Here is a 19814-nt window from a genome sequence, read left to right as displayed (position 1 = left end):
TAGGTGAGGAGAGGTGAGTCAGAAGGGTCGGGTTCAAACCCAACTCTGGTTTATGTGTGCCAGGGTCTGTGGACAGAACACTAATAGGTGAGGAGAGGTGAGTCAGAAGGGTCGGGTTCAAACCCAACTCTGGTTTATGTGTGCCAGAGTCTGCAGCACCTCGAGACCACACAGGCCGCAGTAAATCCATTTCTGTCTGTTAACACTAGAAGCGTTGAGACTATCATTTTGACGGACATATACAATGGGGAGAACAAGTATTTGATACACTGCCGATTTTGCAGGTTTTCCTACTTACAAAACATGTAGAGGTCTGTAATTTTTATCATAGGTACACTTCAACTGTGAGAGACGGAATCTAAAGCAAAAATCCAGAAAATCACATTATGATTTTTAAGTCATTAATTTGCATTAATTCACTCTTCACTCTTACTTGAGTCGTTTTCTATGTGGACAGATTTGGCTACTTCAGCCAACTTTGTGGCAACAGTTTCAGCCCTTTCCTGTTTCAGAGTGACAATTTACATAATCTATTATCTAACTGACTGACCAGTAGGGGAAGGCCCTTTCCTGTTTCAGAGTGACAATTTACATAATCTATTATCTAACTGACTGACCAGTAGGGGAAGGCCCTTTCCTGTTTCAGAGTGACAATTTACATAATCTATTATCTAACTGACTGACCAGTAGGGGAAGGCCCTTTCCTGTTTCAGAGTGACAATTTACATAATCTATTATCTAACTGACTGACCAGTAGGGGAAAGCCCTTTCCTGTTTCAGAGTGACAATTTACATAATCTATTATCTAACTGACTGACCAGTAGGGGAAGGCCCTTTCCTGTTTCAGAGTGACAATTTACATAATCTATTATCTAACTGACTGACCAGTAGGGGAAGGCCCTTTCCTGTTTCAGAGTGACAATTTACATAATCTATTATCTAACTGACTGACCAGTAGGGGAAAGCCCTTTCCTGTTTCAGAGTGACAATTTACATAATCTATTATCTAACTGACTGACCAGTAGGGGAAGGCCCTTTCCTGTTTCAGAGTGACAATTTACATAATCTATTATCTAACTGACTGACCAGTAGGGGAAGGCCCTTTCCTGTTTCAGAGTGACAATTTACATAATCTATTATCTAACTGACTGACCAGTAGGGGAAGGCCCTTTCCTGTTTCAGAGTGACAATTTACATAATCTATTATCTGACTGACTGACCAGTAGGGTTCAAAGACCAAGTGTAGTGACGCAGGGTAGTAGCCAGTAGTGACTGGCTACCACACGCTCCAAATGAGAAATAGGGGAAAATTGCTTTCCTGGAGGCCATATAGTTTCTGGAAGGGATACTTGGGTCCCAGTAGAGAGAAGTCAGTCTGCTGTCCAAATCATTGTCGGACTGAACAACAAACATACCAAATCAGCTCAGAACCTAGTGACAGACATGCTAAAACTCTAATCATGTTTAGTCGAATAATTGGCAATAAAATTATTACGCACACCTGTCAACTGGCAACAGCAGTAGCTGTTTGAAAAGTTTATAATTTTAGGTTACAAGTGTTTAAAGACAACCATTTAATTGTAGAAGTGAACCAAAACAGAGAATTTAAATCTCGCAAAGTGATTTTTTTGTAACTTTTTTTTACTCGCGGCATATACAGTTGAAGTCGGAAGTTTACACTCCGGAAGTTTACACTCCACAAATGTATTGTTAACAAACTATAGTTTTAGCAAGTCGGTTAGGACATCTACTTTTTGCATGACAAGTAATTTTTCCAACAATTGTTTACAGACAGATTATTTCACTCATAATTCACTGTATCACAATTCCAGTGGGTCAGAAGTTTACATACACTAAGTTGACTGTGCCTTTAAACAGCTTGGAAAATTCCAGAAAATTATGTAATGGCTTTAGAAGCTTCTGACAGCATTTCAGTCAATTGGACGTTTACCTGTGGTTTACCTGTGGATGTATTTCAAGGCCTACCTTGAAACTCAGTGCCTCTTTGCTCATCAGCATCAGCAGTGGGGCGGCAGGGTAGCCTAGTGGTTAGAGCATTGGACTAGTAACCGAAAGGTTGCAAGTTCAAATCCCAGAGCTGACAAGGTACAAAATCTGTCAGTCTGCCCCTGAACAGGCAGTTAACCCACTGTTACTAGGCCGTCATTGAAAATAAGAATTTGCTCTTAACTGACTTGCCTAGTAAAATAAAGGTAAAAAAAAATAAAAAAAATAATGGGAAAATCGAAAGAAATCAGCCAAGACCTCAGGAAATAAAATTGGAGACATCCACAAGTTTGGTTCATACTTCATACAATTTCCACACACCTGAAGGTACCACGTTCATCTGTACAAACAATAGTATGCAAGTATAAACACCATGGGACCATGCAGCCGCCATACTGCTCAGGAAGGAGATGTGTTCTGTCTCCTAGAGATGAACCTACTTTGGTGCAAAAAGTGCAAATCAGTCCCAGAACAACAGCAAAGGACCTTGTGAAGATGCTGGAGGAAACAGGTACAAAAGTATCTATATCCACAATAAAATGAGTCCTATATCAACATAACCTGAAAGGCCGCTCAGCAAGGAAGAAGCCACTGCTCCAAAACCGCCATTAAAAAGTTCAACTGCACATGGGGACAAAGATCGTACTTTTTGGAGAAATGTCCTCTGGTCTGATGAAACAAAAATAGAACTGTTTGGCCATAATGACCATCGTTATGTTTGGAGGAAAAAGGGGGAGGCTTGCAAGCCGAAGAACACCATCCCAACTGTGAAGCACGGAGGTGGCAGCATCATGTTGTGGGGGTGATTTGCTGCAGGAGGGACTGGTGCACTTCACAAAATAGATGGCATCATGAGGTAGGAAAATTATGTGGATATATTGAAGCAACATCTCAAGACATCAGTCAGGAAGTAAAAGCTTGGTCGCATATGGGTCTTCCAAATGGACAATGACCCCAAGCATACTTCCAAAGTTGTGGCAAAATGGCTTAAGGACAACAAAGTCAAGATATTGGAGTGGCCATCACAAAGGCCTGGCCTCAATCCTATAGAAAACTTGTGGGCAGAACTGATAAAGCATGTGTGAGCAAGGAGGCCTACAAACCTGACTCAGTTACACCAGCTCTGTCAGGAGGAATGGCCAAAATTCACCCAACTTATTGTGGGAAGCTTGTGGAAGGCTACCCGACACGTTTGACCCAAGTTAAACAATTTAAAAGCAATGCTACCAAATACTAATTGAGTGTATGTAAACTTCTGACCCACTGGGAATGTGATGAAAGAGTTCAAACCTGAAATAAATCATTCTCTCTACTATTATTCTGATATTTCACATTCTTAAAATAAAGTGGTGATCCTAACTGACCTAAGACAGGGAATTTTTACTAGGATTAAATGTCAGGAATTGTGAAAACTGAGTTTAAATGGCTAAGGTGTATGTAAACTTCCACTTCAACTGTAAATACGGCCTACTGCTAATTTAGAAATGTTATTCTCTGGGGCCATTAAATTGATTTTTGTTCTGTAGCTGTGTTCATTTGTTTCAGTCTCCACAAAGAAACTGTGGGTTGAGTTTATGACTGTAGAGGGAAGTAGTCAACTTATTAAAGTGAATTGTTCACAGAGAGTTTATTTTAGCCGGTCAAACATTCAGGCATATCCATATGGATATCCATATCAACCTGTCATCGTACAGGGGATAACAAACGTATTGCGTTCCAACAACTTCTATATCTTATTAACATGTCTCAGTAGATGTTTACCTACTGGAGGTCTTTCTGGAATATATTCAGTTCACATGCAAATTGCGCCTTAAAAGGTCAGTTTTGTAAAATAAATTTTTTCTTTCCTCGAAAGGATTCTCGACTCTACTCCAGAACTCTAAAACCACTAACATTTCAATGATAACACCCCAGTCAATAAACATTCTCAGTTTTTGCCACAAATATGACTTCACACTTTGTTAATTCATATTTCTCAATTCTCTCCTCTCCAAAGCGATGGTGGAGGGGCTGCCTACTCAGACAGTTGGAGGCTGCAGTGGACCCAGCCGTCCAGGAGGAGGCAGCAGAGGACCCAGCCGTCCAGGAGGAGGCAGCAGTAGACCCAGCCGTCCAGGAGGAGGCAGCAGTAGACCCAGCCGTCCAGGAGGAGGCAGCAGTAGACCCAGCCGTCCAGGAGGAGGCAGCAGTAGACCCAGCCGTCCAGGAGGAGGCAGCAGTAGACCCAGCCGTCCAGGAGGAGGCAGCAGTAGACCCAGCCGTCCAGGAGGAGGCAGCAGTAGACCCAGCCGTCCAGGAGGAGGCAGCAGAGGACCCAGCCGTCCAGGAGGACCCAGCAGTGGACCCAGCCGTCCAGGAGGACCCAGCAGTGGACCCAGCCGTCCAGGAGGACCCAGCAGTGGACCCAGCCGTCCAGGAGGACCCAGCAGAGGACCCAGCCGTCCAGGAGGACCCAGCAGTGGACCCAGCCGTCCAGGAGGAGGCAGCAGTAGACCCAGCCGTCCAGGAGGAGGCAGCAGTAGACCCAGCCGTCCAGGAGGAGGCAGCAGTAGACCCAGCCGTCCAGGAGGAGGCAGCAGTAGACCCAGCCGTCCAGGAGGAGGCAGCAGTAGACCCAGCCGTCCAGGAGGAGGCAGCAGTAGACCCAGCCGTCCAGGAGGAGGCAGCAGTAGACCCAGCCGTCCAGGAGGAGGCAGCAGTAGACCCAGCCGTCCAGGAGGAGGCAGCAGAGGACCCAGCCGTCCAGGAGGAGGCAGCAGTAGACCCAGCCGTCCAGGAGGAGGCAGCAGTGTGCCTGCAGGCATCGTGGAGGGGCTACAGGCAGTGCAGGCAGTTCCTGCAGTGGCGGGCCTCTGCCCTGATAATACAGAGGCGCTGGAGAAACTGCATCCAGCACAGGGCTCTGGCGGCCATTACGGTGCAGACAGCCTGGCGCGTCTACAGAGAGAGAGCCCACCACCGTAGCACACGTGGTGCAGTTATGCTGCTACAGGCAACCTGCAGGGGCTACATGGCACGCCTGAGGTAGCTAGGAGTGATAAACATTTCTATTTTATGATATACACTGAGTATACTAAACATCAAGAACACCTTCCTGATATTGAGTTGCACCCCCTCCACCTTTTGCCCTCAGAACAGTCTCAGTTCGTCGGGGCATGGACTCTTCAAGGTGTTAAAAGCGTTCCACAGGGATGCTGGCCCATGTCGACTCCAATGCTTCCCACAGTTGTGTCAAGTTGGCTGTATGTCCTTTGGGTGTGGTACCATTCTTGATACACACGGGAAACGGTTGAGCGTGAAAAACCCAGCAGCGATGCAGTTCTTGACTCAAACCGGTGTGCCTGGCACCTACTACCATACCCCATTCAAAGTCACTTAAATATTTTGTCTTGCCCATTCACCCTCTGAATGGCACACTTACACAATCCATGTCTCAGTTTTCTCATGGCTTAAAAATCCTTCTGTATCCTGTCTCCTCCCCTTCATCTAAACTGATTGAAGTGGATTTAACAAGTGACATCAATAAGGGAGCATAGCTTTCACCTGGATTCACCTGGTCAGTCTGTTATGGAACAATGTTTTTCTTAATGTTTTGTATACTCAGTGTACATAAAGATGGACAATATGGATTTATATTCTAAATATGATCAAACATAGTGTAACGGGTTTGACATGAGGTTATTGTTTGTTAGGGGTACCAGGTAGGTCGTGCTTATCAGAGAAAATATTGATTTCTCCTTTTTTGTTTGTGAGGGAATGAGTTCCATCTGGTCCGTCAAATCTACACCAATACAAAGGACTCATGTAAAAGTCAGGATGGAAATATACTTTTGCAGAAACACTTAAAACATTGGAAATAACTTCAAAGCAACTATATTCTTTTGCGTTGGTTATAATTCAATTTTTTTTTAAACATTTTTTATTTAAATAAAATAAAAAAATGATCTCCCACATAATAACATCACAGCACAATGATCTCTGGTTCCTCAAGAAAGTCCCGTACCTCAGGCCTAAAAAGAGTCCTGCCCGGTAAAGGAGTTCATGTGAACTCAAGTGACCTCAGTCACGTAGTCTTTGCCTCTTCACAAAGTGTAGCTTAAACCGGCCTCAATCATACAATCAGAATCTCAACGTCTTCTACCACACAACTATAAAAGGTTACCAGAACTCCCAGTAATCTTCACCAACCACTGAACACAACCCAACACGGTAAATACCACTAAAACAGTCAGTCAATCCAATCCGCCAACAGATCTCCTGCAGAGAAAGGCCAGTTCCTGCAGTGGCGGTACTGATAATGTGCCCTGATAATACAGAGGCGGTGAAGAAACTGCAGCCAGCACAGGACTCTGGCGGCCATTACGGTGCAGAACAGCACAGGACTCTGGCGGCCATTACGGTGCAGAACAGCACAGGACTCTGGCGGCCATTACGGTACAGAACAGCACAGGACTCTGGCGGCCATTACGGTGCAGAACAGCACAGGGCTCTGGCAGCCATTACGGTGCAGAACAGCACAGGGCTCTGGCAGGCATTACGGTGCAGAGCAGCACAGGGCTCTGGCGGACATTACGGTGCAGAACAGCACAGGGCTCTGGCAGCCATTACGGTGGAGAACAGCACAGGGCTCTGGCAGCCATTACGGTGCAGAGCAGCACAGGGCTCTGGCGGCCAATACGGTGCAGAACAGCACAGGGCTCTGGCGGCCATTACGGTGCAGAACAGCACAGGACTCTGGCGGCCATTACGGTGCAGAACAGCACAGGACTCTGGCGGCCATTACAGTGGAGAACAGCACAGGACTCTGGCGGCCATTACGGTGCAGAACAGCACAGGGCTCTGGCGGCCATTACGGTGCAGAACAGCACAGGGCTCTGGCGGCCATTACGGTGCAGAACAGCACAGGACTCTGGCGGCCATTACGGTGCAGAACAGCACAGGACTCTGGCGGCCATTACGGTGCAGAACAGCACAGGACTCTGGCGGCCTTTACGGTGCAGAACAGCACAGGGCTCTGGCGGCCATTACGGTGCAGAACAGCACAGGGCTCTGGCGGCCATTACGGTGCAGAACAGCACAGGACTCTGGCGGCCATTACGGTGCAGAACAGCACAGGGCTCTGGCGGCCATTACGGTGCAGAACAGCACAGGGCTCTGGCGGCCATTACGGTGCAGAACAGCACAGGACTCTGGCGGCCATTACGGTGCAGAACAGCACAGGACTCTGGCGGCCATTACGGTGCAGAACAGCACAGGACTCTGGCGGCCATTACGGTGCAGAACAGCACAGGGCTCTGGCGGCCATTACGGTGCAGAACAGCACAGGGCTCTGGCGGCCATTACGGTGCAGAACAGCACAGGACTCTGGCGGCCATTACGGTGCAGAACAGCACAGGGCTCTGGCGGCCATTACGGTGCAGAACAGCACAGGGCTCTGGCGGCCATTACGGTGCAGAAGAGCAAAGACCAACTGAGATGTTTATTCCCAAAGGAAGAAGTGAGAGGATCTGATCCGGGTTAATCTGGAGACACAACTACAAAGAACACTTTATAAATACAACAAAACATACAGAGTAAAGAAGAATACTTCCTCGTTTACCCCACTGTCACCCCCTTTTGCTTAACTGACGCTATCTATTTAATGGGGAATTAAAGGGCAGGCGCCTCATGTGCAGGAGAAGCACAGACGGTTCAGAGAAATTCAGGGCCGTCACAATAGCTCTAAAAACACCTGATTCATGTAGTTATAATTGGTTAAAGAAAAACACAATATGTGTATTTTAGTGCTGGGCTGGAACAAGAGCTTGCGTACCCTATTGTTCCCAGGTTCAAATGATTAGCCTTTCCATACAGTGATGAAGAACACATTGGAGAAGAGTAGGAATGGAAGGTAGATTTGCTTTAAGCTGTGTTTGCTTACAGTTTGACTCCCTGTTTCCTATAGGTTCACAGAACTAAAAGAGCAGAGTCGGCAGGAAAAGCAGTTGCTCAATGGACAAAGTAGCCCCACCACAGAAGAAGAGAAGGCAGATAGGACCATGGGCCTGGATACGGACATCTCGGAGGACCATGTCGTCGAGATCACCCACCATCATGGCATCCAAGATGTCTCCACGGTCTGGCCTACTGAAGACTCTAATGAATCTAGGTGGAAGTGTTTGTTGGAAGAGGAAGAGGATAGAGAGAGCGAGAGAAGACCGTGTATAGACGAGTCCAGCAGACAGAGTATAGAGCCCAGCAGCCACAAGACACGGGCCAAGAGACAGAATCGGCGTATGAGGGAGCTGGAGCAGACCCAGTTCAGCCTGGAGCTACTCAAGGTGCGGACCCACAGAACGGGAGGGACTCTGCCAGAAGAGGAGACCCATGTACCCCCGTGTCCGGACAGCATCTCCTGTCCCCTTGACGACCACCAACACCACCGGCCCTCCTCCCCTGATAGCCACGGGAGCACCTCCATAGACGTCGAGGTGGAGGCGGGAGGTTACCCCGGTTACCATGTTAACCAGTCAGCGCCGCTCCGGACTTCTTCCCAAGAGGATTCGGTCAGACCAGGGCCTCCCATTCACACCCCCACAGAGTCCCAGTCCCATGAGCACCCAGAGGTGGTAAAACAGAATGATCTGAGCCCCGGGACAGAGGAGCTACCGCCCATGCTACTGCCCCCTATCAAGGAGGTGGTAAAACAGAATGATCTGAGCCCCAGGACAGAGGAGCTACCGCCCATGCTACTGCCCCCTATCAAGGAGGTGGTAAAACAGAATGATCTGAGCCCCAGGACAGAGGAGCTACTGCCCCCTATCAAGGAGGTGGTGACGGAGGCTACACAATCCACCGTCTACATCCCCCCTGAGGACCACAGCAGTGAGCCCAAGCCTAAGCAACAGAGCCCCAACAAGCGTGTGAAGGAGAGGAGAGAGTCCTCCTCTCGAGGGCCCGTGGTGGTTGTCATCAGTATGCAGAAGGAGACCCTGCTGGACGAAGGGGAACTGCGGGCGGCAAAAGCCCAGGAGAGTGCACTCCAGATGGGTGTAACCCCTGCAACATTCTCCCCTACACCCATCGCTGGCCTGGAAGTATCAGAGAAGACCCAGCCGCCTTGGACTGTTACCAAACCTCCGAGAGACTTAGCTGGGGTCGAAGTGTCTAGCTTGGTGGCCTCCTCCAACTCCAGCCATGGCCTTTGTCCTTCCGAGGTAGATATCCAGATAGTTCTGGAGCCCAAGGCCCCCGCTGGTGAAGTCCCTCCCAGCCAGCAGGAGAGGAAGGTGGGCAGGCCAGCGCAGGACAACTGGGTCTCCACCGACAGGATCCTGGAGAGCAGGGAAGCAGCCTTGGCATCACAGAAGAAAACTCCGACCAAGACCATCATTGTCAATATGACTGAGAAGCCGCCCTCCAACGTCACGTTCTCACCCCGACGCAAGCTCCCCTTCTCCAAGTGAGTGTTGTGTTGCTGTACCGTTGCTTTGATGTTGCTTTGATGTTGCTGTAACGTTGCTTTGATGTTGCTGTAACGTTGCTTTGATGTTGTTGTAATGTTGCTTTGACGTTGCTGTAACGCTGCTTTGATGTTGTTGTAATGTTGCTTTGATGTTGCTGTAACGTTGCTTTGATGTTGTTGTAATGTTGCTTTGACGTTGCTGTACCGTTGCTTTGATGTTGCTTTGATGTTGCTGTAACGTTGCTTTGATGTTGCTGTAACGCTGCTTTGATGTTGCTGTAACGTTGCTTTGATGTTGCTGTAACGCTGCTTTGATGTTGCTGTAACGTTGCTTTGATGTTGCTGTAACGTTGCTTTGATGTTGCTGTAACGTTGCTTTGATGTTGCTGTAACGTTGCTTTGATGTTGATGTACCGTTGCTTTGATGTTGCTGTAACGTTGCTTTGATGTTGCTGTAACATTGCTTTGATGTTGCTGTAACGTTGCTTTGATGTTGCTGTAACGCTGCTTTGATGTTGCTGTAACGTTGCTTTGATGTTGCTGTAACGTTGCTTTGATGTTGCTGTAACACTGCTTTGATGTTGCTGTAACGTTGCTTTGATGTTGCTGCTCATTCAAAGCTTTGTTGTTCATTTGTTCTCTCAACACAAAGCTTTATTTATTTTTCACTGACAGACAATGTGTACAAATTGACACTTTTGTTGTTGTTGTTGTTTTTCTTCTAAATGATCATGAAAATATTTACTAATTCTGTTATTTTTCATTGTCTTGTACAGCAACAACATTGTAAAACACAGGAAAGATATATTCAAATATATATAAAAAAAGATATTTGAATATGCAACGACATTTGAAAGGGTACAAAGAGATGTAACATCTTGTGACTGTATTGTAGGTCTGATAAGGACCTGGTGAACAAGGAATGGTCGTTGGCCTCTGTCTCTAGAGCCACCACTGGACAGACTGCCAGAGAGGTGGGTTAACACAGTACACTACCCAAAGGAAACACACACACACACACACACACACACACACACACACACACACACACACACACACACACACACACACACACACACACACACACACACACACATTGTGCATGTAAGTGTGTGCTTGTATAAGTTAAATGTGTTATTCATTTGTGTCATTCAAACTGTCAGTGTGTCTCTAAGTGATGTCTACGTACACTGTACAGTGCCTTCAGAAAGTATAGTTAGTCTCAAAAACACTGCGGTCGAACCTCTTCTAGGAAGAGTTAGTCTCAAAAACACTGCGGTCGAACCTCTTCTAGGAATAGTTAGTCTCAAAAACACTGCGGTCGAACCTCTTCTAGGAAGAGTTAGTCTCAAAAACACTGCGGTCGAACCTCTTCTAGGAATAGTTAGTCTCAAAAACACTGCGGTCGAACCTCTTCTAGGAAGAGTTAGTCTCAAAAACACTGCGGTCGAACCTCTTCTAGGAATAGTTAGTCTCAAAAACACTGCGGTCTAACCTCTTCTAGGAAGAGTTAGTCTCAAAAACACTGCGGTCGAACCTCTTCTGGGAAGAGTTAGTCTCAAAAACACTGCGGTCGAACCTCTTCTAGGAATAGTTAGTCTCAAAAACACTGCGGTCGAACCTCTTCTATGAAGAGTTAGTCTCAAAAACACTGCGGTCGAACCTCTTCCAGGAAGAGTTAGTCTCAAAAACACTGCGGTCGAACCTCTTCTAGGAATAGTTAGTCTCAAAAACACTGCGGTCAAACCTCTTCTAGGAAGAGTTAGTCTCAAAAACACTGCGGTCGAACCTCTTCTAGGAAGAGTTAGTCTCAAACACTGCGGTCGAACCTCTTCTAGGAAGAGTTAGTCTCAAAAACACTGCGGTCGAACCTCTTCTGGGAAGAGTTAGTCTCAAAAACACTGCGGTCGAACCTCTTCTGGGAAGAGTTAGTCTCAAAAACACTGCGGTCGAACCTCTTCTGGGAAGAGTTAGTCTCAAAAACACTGCGGTCGAACCTCTTCTAGGAATAGTTAGTCTCAAAAACACTGCGGTCGAACCTCTTCTATGAAGAGTTAGTCTCAAAAACACTGCGGTCGAACCTCTTCTAGGAATAGTTAGTCTCAAAAACACTGCGGTCGAACCTCTTCTAGGAATAGTTAGTCTCAAAAACACTGCGGTCGAACCTCTTCTAGGAATAGTTAGTCTCAAAAACACTGCGGTCGAACCTCTTCTAGGAATAGTTAGTCTCAAAAACACTGCGGTCGAACCTCTTCTAGGAAGAGTTAGTCTCAAACACTGCGGTCGAACCTCTTCTAGGAAGAGTTAGTCTCAAAAACACTGCGGTCGAACCTCTTCTGGGAAGAGTTAGTCTCAAAAACACTGCGGTCGAACCTCTTCTAGGAATAGTTAGTCTCAAAAACACTGCGGTCGAACCTCTTCTAGGAATAGTTAGTCTCAAAAACACTGCGGTCGAACCTCTTCTAGGAATAGTTAGTCTCAAAAACACTGCGGTCGAACCTCTTCTAGGAAGAGTTAGTCTCAAACACTGCGGTCGAACCTCTTCTAGGAATAGTTAGTCTCAAAAACACTGCATCTAGCATCAGTATGACTTCCTGTCAAAATACAGGTTCAATAAAAACTTTTTTTTTAAATAATCGGGAAGAGGGAAAAATGCCATGTCACTCTCCTTCCTCTAAACCTGATCTCAGAACTGTTTGGGCTGTCTCACTAACTCTAATGGTCATCACAAACAGATCTGGGATCAGGTTAGTGCAACTAGTCATAGCCAGGAGAGCGATCAGTGATGCATGCTGGAACCTTTAACCCATTGACACACCATTCTATTTCCCCTTCCACTACTTTCTGAGAGCATGAGCTCTCTCTCTCTCACCCACTCGTATCTCTTCTAGTTTAGTCGTTTTCTCAGAAAATATGTTGTACTATCTATGTCTGTACGTCTACTGTATGTCTCAATATGTCCATTTGTTTGTAGACTGTTAGTTGTTGTTCTGTGCAGACGGAACGAGTGATGCGATAGGAACATGCACACACATGGATGTATTGACATTAAAGTCTGATATTGCAAAAAATGTATATTCTCTCTCAAATGGGTCACCTATCTCACCATCTTTTCCCGTTTCAGGATATGACTCATAAAACCATGGAAAAATAGCCCGAGCCTTTGATGCCAACTCGTTGAACATTGAAAATGTTGCGCTGTCATATGTTGGGTAATAAAAGACTTCCCTTCCATTCTCCCAGGCTGCTCACAAGGAAGTGCAGAAGAGCATCCATAAGACCATGTCTTCAGGAGACCTGGGAAAGGTAGCAACGCTTAGGAAGACATCCAGTCAGGATGGAAGGTAGCTCCTCCCTCCCTCCCTCCCTCCCTCCCTCCCTCCCTCCCTCCCTCCCTCCCTCCCTCCCTCCCTCCCTCCCTCCCTCCCTCCCTCCCCCTCCCTCCAACCCTCCCTCCCTCCCCCCTTCCTCCCTCCCTCCCCCTTCCTCCCTTCCTCCCTCCCTCCCTCCCTCCCTCCCTCCCTCTATAGCCCATACGGGGTGGCAGGTAGCCTCGAGGTTAGAGCGTTGGATTAGTAAGGTTGCTCGATCGATTCCCTGAGCTGACAAGGTAAAAATCTGTCGTTCTGCACCTGAACGGCCGGTAGGCCGTCATTGTAAATAAGAATTTGTTCTTAACTGAATTGCCTAGTTAAATTAAGGTTAAATAAATAATATATGAGCCAGACACAATCATTCTGCAGACGCACAAAGAAGATTGTAATTGTGTATATATATCTTTTTTTTCGATCGGGCCGAGCAAATTCACCACGACTGTTCTGGCTCAGAGTTGTCCCTGTATATTATTGTCCATTCCAGCACTGTTTCAGCAACTAGTGTGACATGGGTACTAGTCTGTTTATACAGGAGTCTTCTGAGCTGTGTGACTGTGTGTTGCAGCAGAGTACGAGGGAAGATACGGTTCTGGAGCAAGACCAAGCATGCAGAGAAGAAGCTGTCTAGAGACAAGCAGCAGGCCACACAGAGAGACGGCACTGACAAGATAGGTAAGACACTTTGTCGTGCTTTATCCAGAGGGGTTGGGAAGAAGGACAGTAAAGTTCTGTTGTATTTCATAACACTGGACATGTGATATTAGGTTACACTGCGGATTTCTCATCTCAACAATAAGACACAAAACAAATTATGAACTGGGGTTGAATGCTGATTGGTTGACAGCTATGGAATATCAGACCGTATACCACGGATGTGACAACATGTGTTTTTACTGCTCTAACTACCTTGGTAACCAGTTTATAACAGCAATAAGGCACCTCAGTGGTTTGTGGTATATGGCCAATATACTACGGCTAAGGGCTGTATTCAGTCACTCCGCGTTGTGTCGTGACTAAGAACAGCCCTTAGCCGTGGTATATTGGTCATATTCCTCACCCCCTCGGGCCTTATTGCTTAAATAGAAACAATTGTCTTCACAACATCCCTACTATATCTTTATGACCGTGGCGGGTTCAGACGGAACAACGTCTCCCCCCCACAGTCCCAACCTGATGGGGACCAGGGGACGGGAGACCAAGGAGAACAAGGAGCCCTCTCCCAAAGTGAGGCGGAGGCGCAGCGTCAAGATCAGCAGCGTGGTCCTAGAGCCCGCCCAGTGGGGGAACGACGCGCTGCACATCCTCACCAGCACCCACGACTACAGGAGCATGAACGACTTTCTCATGAAGAAGGTAGGTACAGACAGGCAGAGGGAAACAGAGAGACAGACAGACTGGTAGACAGACAGCCAGGCAGAGGGAAACAGAGAGACAGGCAGACTGGTAGACAGACAGACAGGCAGAGGGAAACAGAGAGACAGACAGACTGGCAGAGGGAAACAGAGAAACAGACAGACTGGTAGACAGACAGGCAGGCAGAGGGAAACAGAGAGACAGACAGACTGGTAGACAGACAGACTGGCAGAGGGAAACAGAGAGACAGACAGACTGGCAGAGGGAAACAGAGAGACAGACAGACTGGTAGACAGACAGGCAGGCAGAGGGAAACAGAGAGACAGACAGACTGGTAGACAGAGAGGCAGGCAGAGGGAAACAGAGAGACAGACAGACTGGTAGACAGACAGGCAGGCAGAGGGAAACAGAGAGACAGACAGACTGGTAGACAGACAGGCAGGCAGAGGGAAACAGAGAGACGGACAGACTGGTAGACAGACAGGCAGGCAGAGGGAAACAGAGAGACAGACAGACTGGTAGACAGACAGGCAGGCAGAGGGAAACAGAGAGACGGACAGACTGGTAGACAGACAGGCAGGCAGAGGGAAACAGAGAGACAGACAGACTGGTAGACAGACAGGCAGGCAGAGGGAAACAGAGAGACAGACAGACTGGTAGACAGACAGCCAGGCAGAGGGAAACAGAGAGACAGACAGACTGGTAGACAGACAGGCAGGCAGAGGAAACAGAGAGACAGGCAGACTGGTAGACCGACAGGCAGACAGAGGGAAACAGAGAGACAGACAGACTGGTAGACAGACAGGCAGACAGAGGGAAACAGAGACAGGCGGACAGACAGAGTGAAACAGAGAAGACAAACAGACAGACAGACAGACAGACAGGCAGAAAGAAACACAGACAGACAGGCAGAAAGAAACACAGACAGGCAGGCAGACAGGTGGACATATTCTTACAACACTTGTACTACACCAGTGGTCACCAACACAGCAGTACTGTATTGTAGTACACCAGTGGTCACTAACACAGCAGTACTGTATTGTACTACACCAGTGGTCACCAACACAGCAGTACTGTATTGTAGTACACCAGTGGTCACCAACACAGCAGTACTGTATTGTAGTACACCAGTGGTCACCAACACAGCAGTACTGTATTGTAGTACACCAGTGGTCACCAACACAGCAGTACTGTATTGTACTACACCAGTGGTCACCAACACAGCAGTACTGTATTGTAGTACACCAGTGGTCACCAACACAGCAGTACTGTACTGTAGTACACCAGTGGTCACTAACACAGCAGTACTGTCTTTTACTACACCAGTGGTCACTAACACAGCAGTACTGTATTGTAGTACACCAGTGGTCACTAACACAGCAGTACTGTCTTTTACTACACCAGTGGTCACCAACACAGCAGTACTGTATTGTAGTACACCAGTGGTCACTAACACAGCAGTACTGTACTGTAGTACACCAGTGGTCACTAACACAGCAGTACTGTATTGTAGTACACCAGTGGTCACCAACACAGCAGTACTGTATTGTACTACACCAGTGGTCACCAACACAGCAGTACTGTACTGTAGTACACCAGTGGTCACTAACACAGCAGTACTGTATTGTAGTACACCAGTGGTCACTAACACAGCAGTACTGTATTGTAGTATGACCAGTGGTCACTAACACAGCAGTACTGTCTTTTACTACACCAGTGGTCACCAACACAGCAGTACTGTATTGTAGTACACCAGTGGTCACTAACACAGCAGTACTGTCTTTTACTACACCAGTGGTCACTAACACAGCAGTACTGTATTGTAGTACACCAGTGGTCACTAACACAGCAGTACTGTATTGTAGTACACCAGTGGTCACCAACACAGCAGTACTGTACTGTAGTACACCAGTGGTCACTAACACAGCAGTACTGTCTTTTACTACACCAGTGGTCACTAACACAGCAGTACTGTATTGTAGTACACCAGTGGTCACCAACACAGCAGTACTGTATTGTAGTACACCAGTGGTCACCAACACAGCAGTACTGTACTGTAGTACACCAGTGGTCACTAACACAGCAGTACTGTATTGTAGTACACCAGTGGTCACTAACACAGCAGTACTGTATTGTAGTACACCAGTGGTCACTAACACAGCAGTACTGTATTGTACTACACCAGTGGTCACCAACACAGCAGTACTGTATTGTAGTACACCAGTGGTCACTAACACAGCAGTACTGTATTGTAGTACACCAGTGGTCACTAACACAGCAGTACTGTATTGTAGTACACCAGTGGTCACTAACACAGCAGTACTGTATTGTACTACACCAGTGGTCACCAACACAGCAGTACTGTATTGTAGTACACCAGTGGTCATTAACACAGCAGTACTGTATTGTAGTACACCAGTGGTCACCAACACAGCAGTACTGTATTGTAGTACACCAGTGGTCACTAACACAGCAGTACTGTATTGTACTACACCAGTGGTCACCAACACAGCAGTACTGTATTGTAGTACACCAGTGGTCACCAACACAGCAGTACTGTATTGTAGTACACCAGTGGTCACCAACACAGCAGTACTGTATTGTACTACACCAGTGGTCACTAACACAGCAGTACTGTATTGTAGTACACCAGTGGTCACTAACACAGCAGTACTGTATTGTACTACACCAGTGTTCACTAACACAGCAGTACTGTATTGTAGTACACCAGTGGTCACTAACACAGCAGTACTGTACTGTACTACACTAGTGGTGACCAATCAAGATCACTTTCTGATTCAAAATGGAGGCTGAGATCTACAGGTCAGAATTATTTTGAAACATGACTTAAATATGTAAGCCTGTTCAACATGAACCTATTAAAAACAGTATTGTGATATTATAATAATAATATATAGTTGTATATTACTTGTGAGGCACAGCTGAGTGAGCATACAGTGAAATAATTAGCTTTATTTTATTGGGCTGATAGTGCCTGCATCGGAGGGTCTGTCTCTCGCCGTCGGACGGTCCCTCTCCCCCCTCCTCCGACACTGAGGGGGACACTGTCTTCCAGCTGATGGTGAAACGCAATTCACACCACATTATTTCTGCCTCATGCACAAATTCATGTTGTTCCTTCTATGACCAGAGAAAGTATTCCATTATATATATATATATATAAAACACAACTGCTTATAATACCAAAGCCTATCAACACACTTTGCTATTTATTCATTGAAGCTGCTGAAAAAAGTAGGAATGCAAGGCTTTATCTTTGTTTTGTATTTTCGATCGACTAGGAATGCCTTACAGATCGACCAGTCGATCGCCATCGACCGTTTGGTGACCACTGTGCTACACCGTATAACACAATAGTCACAACATATTTACACAGCAGCCACATACTGTTAGTCAGGAAGACTATTGGTTTGATGAGGGGAACCTGTATTTATTATGACCATATTACTATAGATCAGTGATCTGGACTGTGATATTACTATAGATCAGTGATCTGGACTGTGATATTACTATAGATCAGTGATCTGGACTGTGATATTACTATAGATCAGTGATCTGGACTGTGATATTACTATAGATCAGTGATCTGGACTGTGATATTACTATAGATCAGTGATCTGGACTGTGATATTACTATAGATCAGTGATCTGGACTGTGATATTACTATAGATCAGTGATCTGGACTGTGATATTACTATAGATCAGTGATCTGGACTGTGATATTACTATAGATCAGTGATCTGGACTGTGATATTACTATAGATCAGTGATCTGGACTGTGATATTACTATAGATCAGTGATCTGGACTGTGATATTACTATAGATCAGTGATCTGGACTGTGATATTACTATAGATCAGTGATCTGGACTGTGATATTACTATAGATCAGTGATCTGGACTGTGATATTACTATAGATCAGTGATCTGGACTGTGATATTATTACAGATCAGTGATCTGGACTGAGACATTACTATAGATCAGTGATCTGGACTGTGATATTACTATAGATCAGTGATCTGGACTGTGATATTACTATAGATCAGTGATCTGGACTGTGATATTACTATAGATCAGTGATCTGGACTGTGATATTACTATAGATCAGTGATCTGGACTCTTGATATTACTATAGATCAGTGATCTGGACTGTGATATTACTATAGATCAGTGATCTGGACTGTGATATTACTATAGATCAGTGATCTGGACTGTGATATTACTATAGATCAGTGATCTGGACTGTGATATTACTATAGATCAGTGATCTGGACTGTGATATTACTATAGATCAGTGATCTGGACTGTGATATTACTATAGATCAGTGATCTGGACTGTGATATTACTATAGATCAGTGATCTGGACTCTTGATATTACTATAGATCAGTGATCTGGACTCTGATATTACTATAGATCAGTGATCTGGACTCTGATATTACTATAGATCAGTGATCTGGACTCTGATATTACTATAGATCAGTGATCTGGACTCTGATATTATTACAGATCAGTGATCTGGACTCTGATATTACTACAGATCAGTGATCTGGACTCTGATATTACTATAGATCAGTGATCTGGACTCTGATATTACTATAGATCAGTGATCTGGACTCTGATATTACTATAGATCAGTGATCTGGACTCTGATATTACTATAGATCAGTGATCTGGACTCTGATATTACTATAGATCAGTGATCTGGACTCTGATATTACTATAGATCAGTGATCTGGACTCTGATATTACTATAGATCAGTGATCTGGACTCTGATATTATTACAGATCAGTGATCTGGACTCTGATATTATTACAGATCAGTGACCTGGACTCGGAGGACTGTCAGAAGGACACCTTGGTGGACGTGGTCTTCAAGAAAGCTCTGAAGGAGTTCCGCCTCAACATCTTCAACTCCTACTCCACCGCCCTGGCTGTGAGTATCACTATGGACATGGCGTATTGTCGTTATACATGGTTACGGTTCACACTAGGGATCTGGTTCTATTCCCACTTGGGTGCTGGGCACTCCAATGACAACCATCAGTGACCACACAAGGCTTTTTCCTCAGACAGTGGCTGAGCCTATTGTAGCACATAAATCAATGTCTGTAGTCTTGCCTCCTTTCTACCTCCATGTCCTTCCTCATCTATGTCTTTCCATACTACTTTGCATAGTAATACTGTACTCATTATCTCTGTCTTCCATACTACTTTACATAGTAATACTGTACTAATTATCTCTGTCTTCCATACTGACTTTACATAGTAATACTGTAATCATTATCTCTGTCTTTACATACTACTTTACATAGTAATACTGTACTAATTATCTCTGTCTTCCATACTACTTTACATAGTAATACTGTAATCATTATCTCTGTCTTTACATACTACTTTACATAGTAATACTGTACTAATTATCTCTGTCTTCCATACTACTTTACATAGTAATACTGTACTAATTATCTCTGTCTTCCATACTACTTTACATAGTAATACTGTACTAATTATCTCTGTCTTCCATACGACTTTACATAGTAATACTGTACTCATTATCTCTGTCTTCCATACTACTTTACATAGTAATACTCTAATCATTATCTCTGTCTTCC

At 45.6% G+C, this 19814-nt stretch overlaps 1 protein-coding gene across 1 annotated transcript in view; it reads left to right on the top strand.

Moving 5' to 3' along the window:
- LOC118378820 (unconventional myosin-IXAa-like) overlaps positions 1 to 19814 on the top strand; it is a 311583-nt gene that overhangs the window by 251035 nt on the left and 40734 nt on the right. Inside the window, 7 exon segments of the mRNA XM_052480840.1 lie at positions 4004 to 5031; positions 7952 to 9448; positions 10347 to 10425; positions 12695 to 12795; positions 13391 to 13497; positions 13964 to 14178; positions 19019 to 19135. Coding sequence (XP_052336800.1) covers positions 4004 to 5031; positions 7952 to 9448; positions 10347 to 10425; positions 12695 to 12795; positions 13391 to 13497; positions 13964 to 14178; positions 19019 to 19135 — 3144 coding nt within the window.

The sequence above is a fragment of the Oncorhynchus keta genome, chromosome 26 (assembly GCF_023373465.1).
Source record: "Oncorhynchus keta strain PuntledgeMale-10-30-2019 chromosome 26, Oket_V2, whole genome shotgun sequence".
NCBI lineage: Eukaryota > Metazoa > Chordata > Actinopteri > Salmoniformes > Salmonidae > Oncorhynchus > Oncorhynchus keta.
Note: the sequence above shows the minus strand (reverse complement) of the source record. Positions and strands in the feature narration are given on the sequence as shown.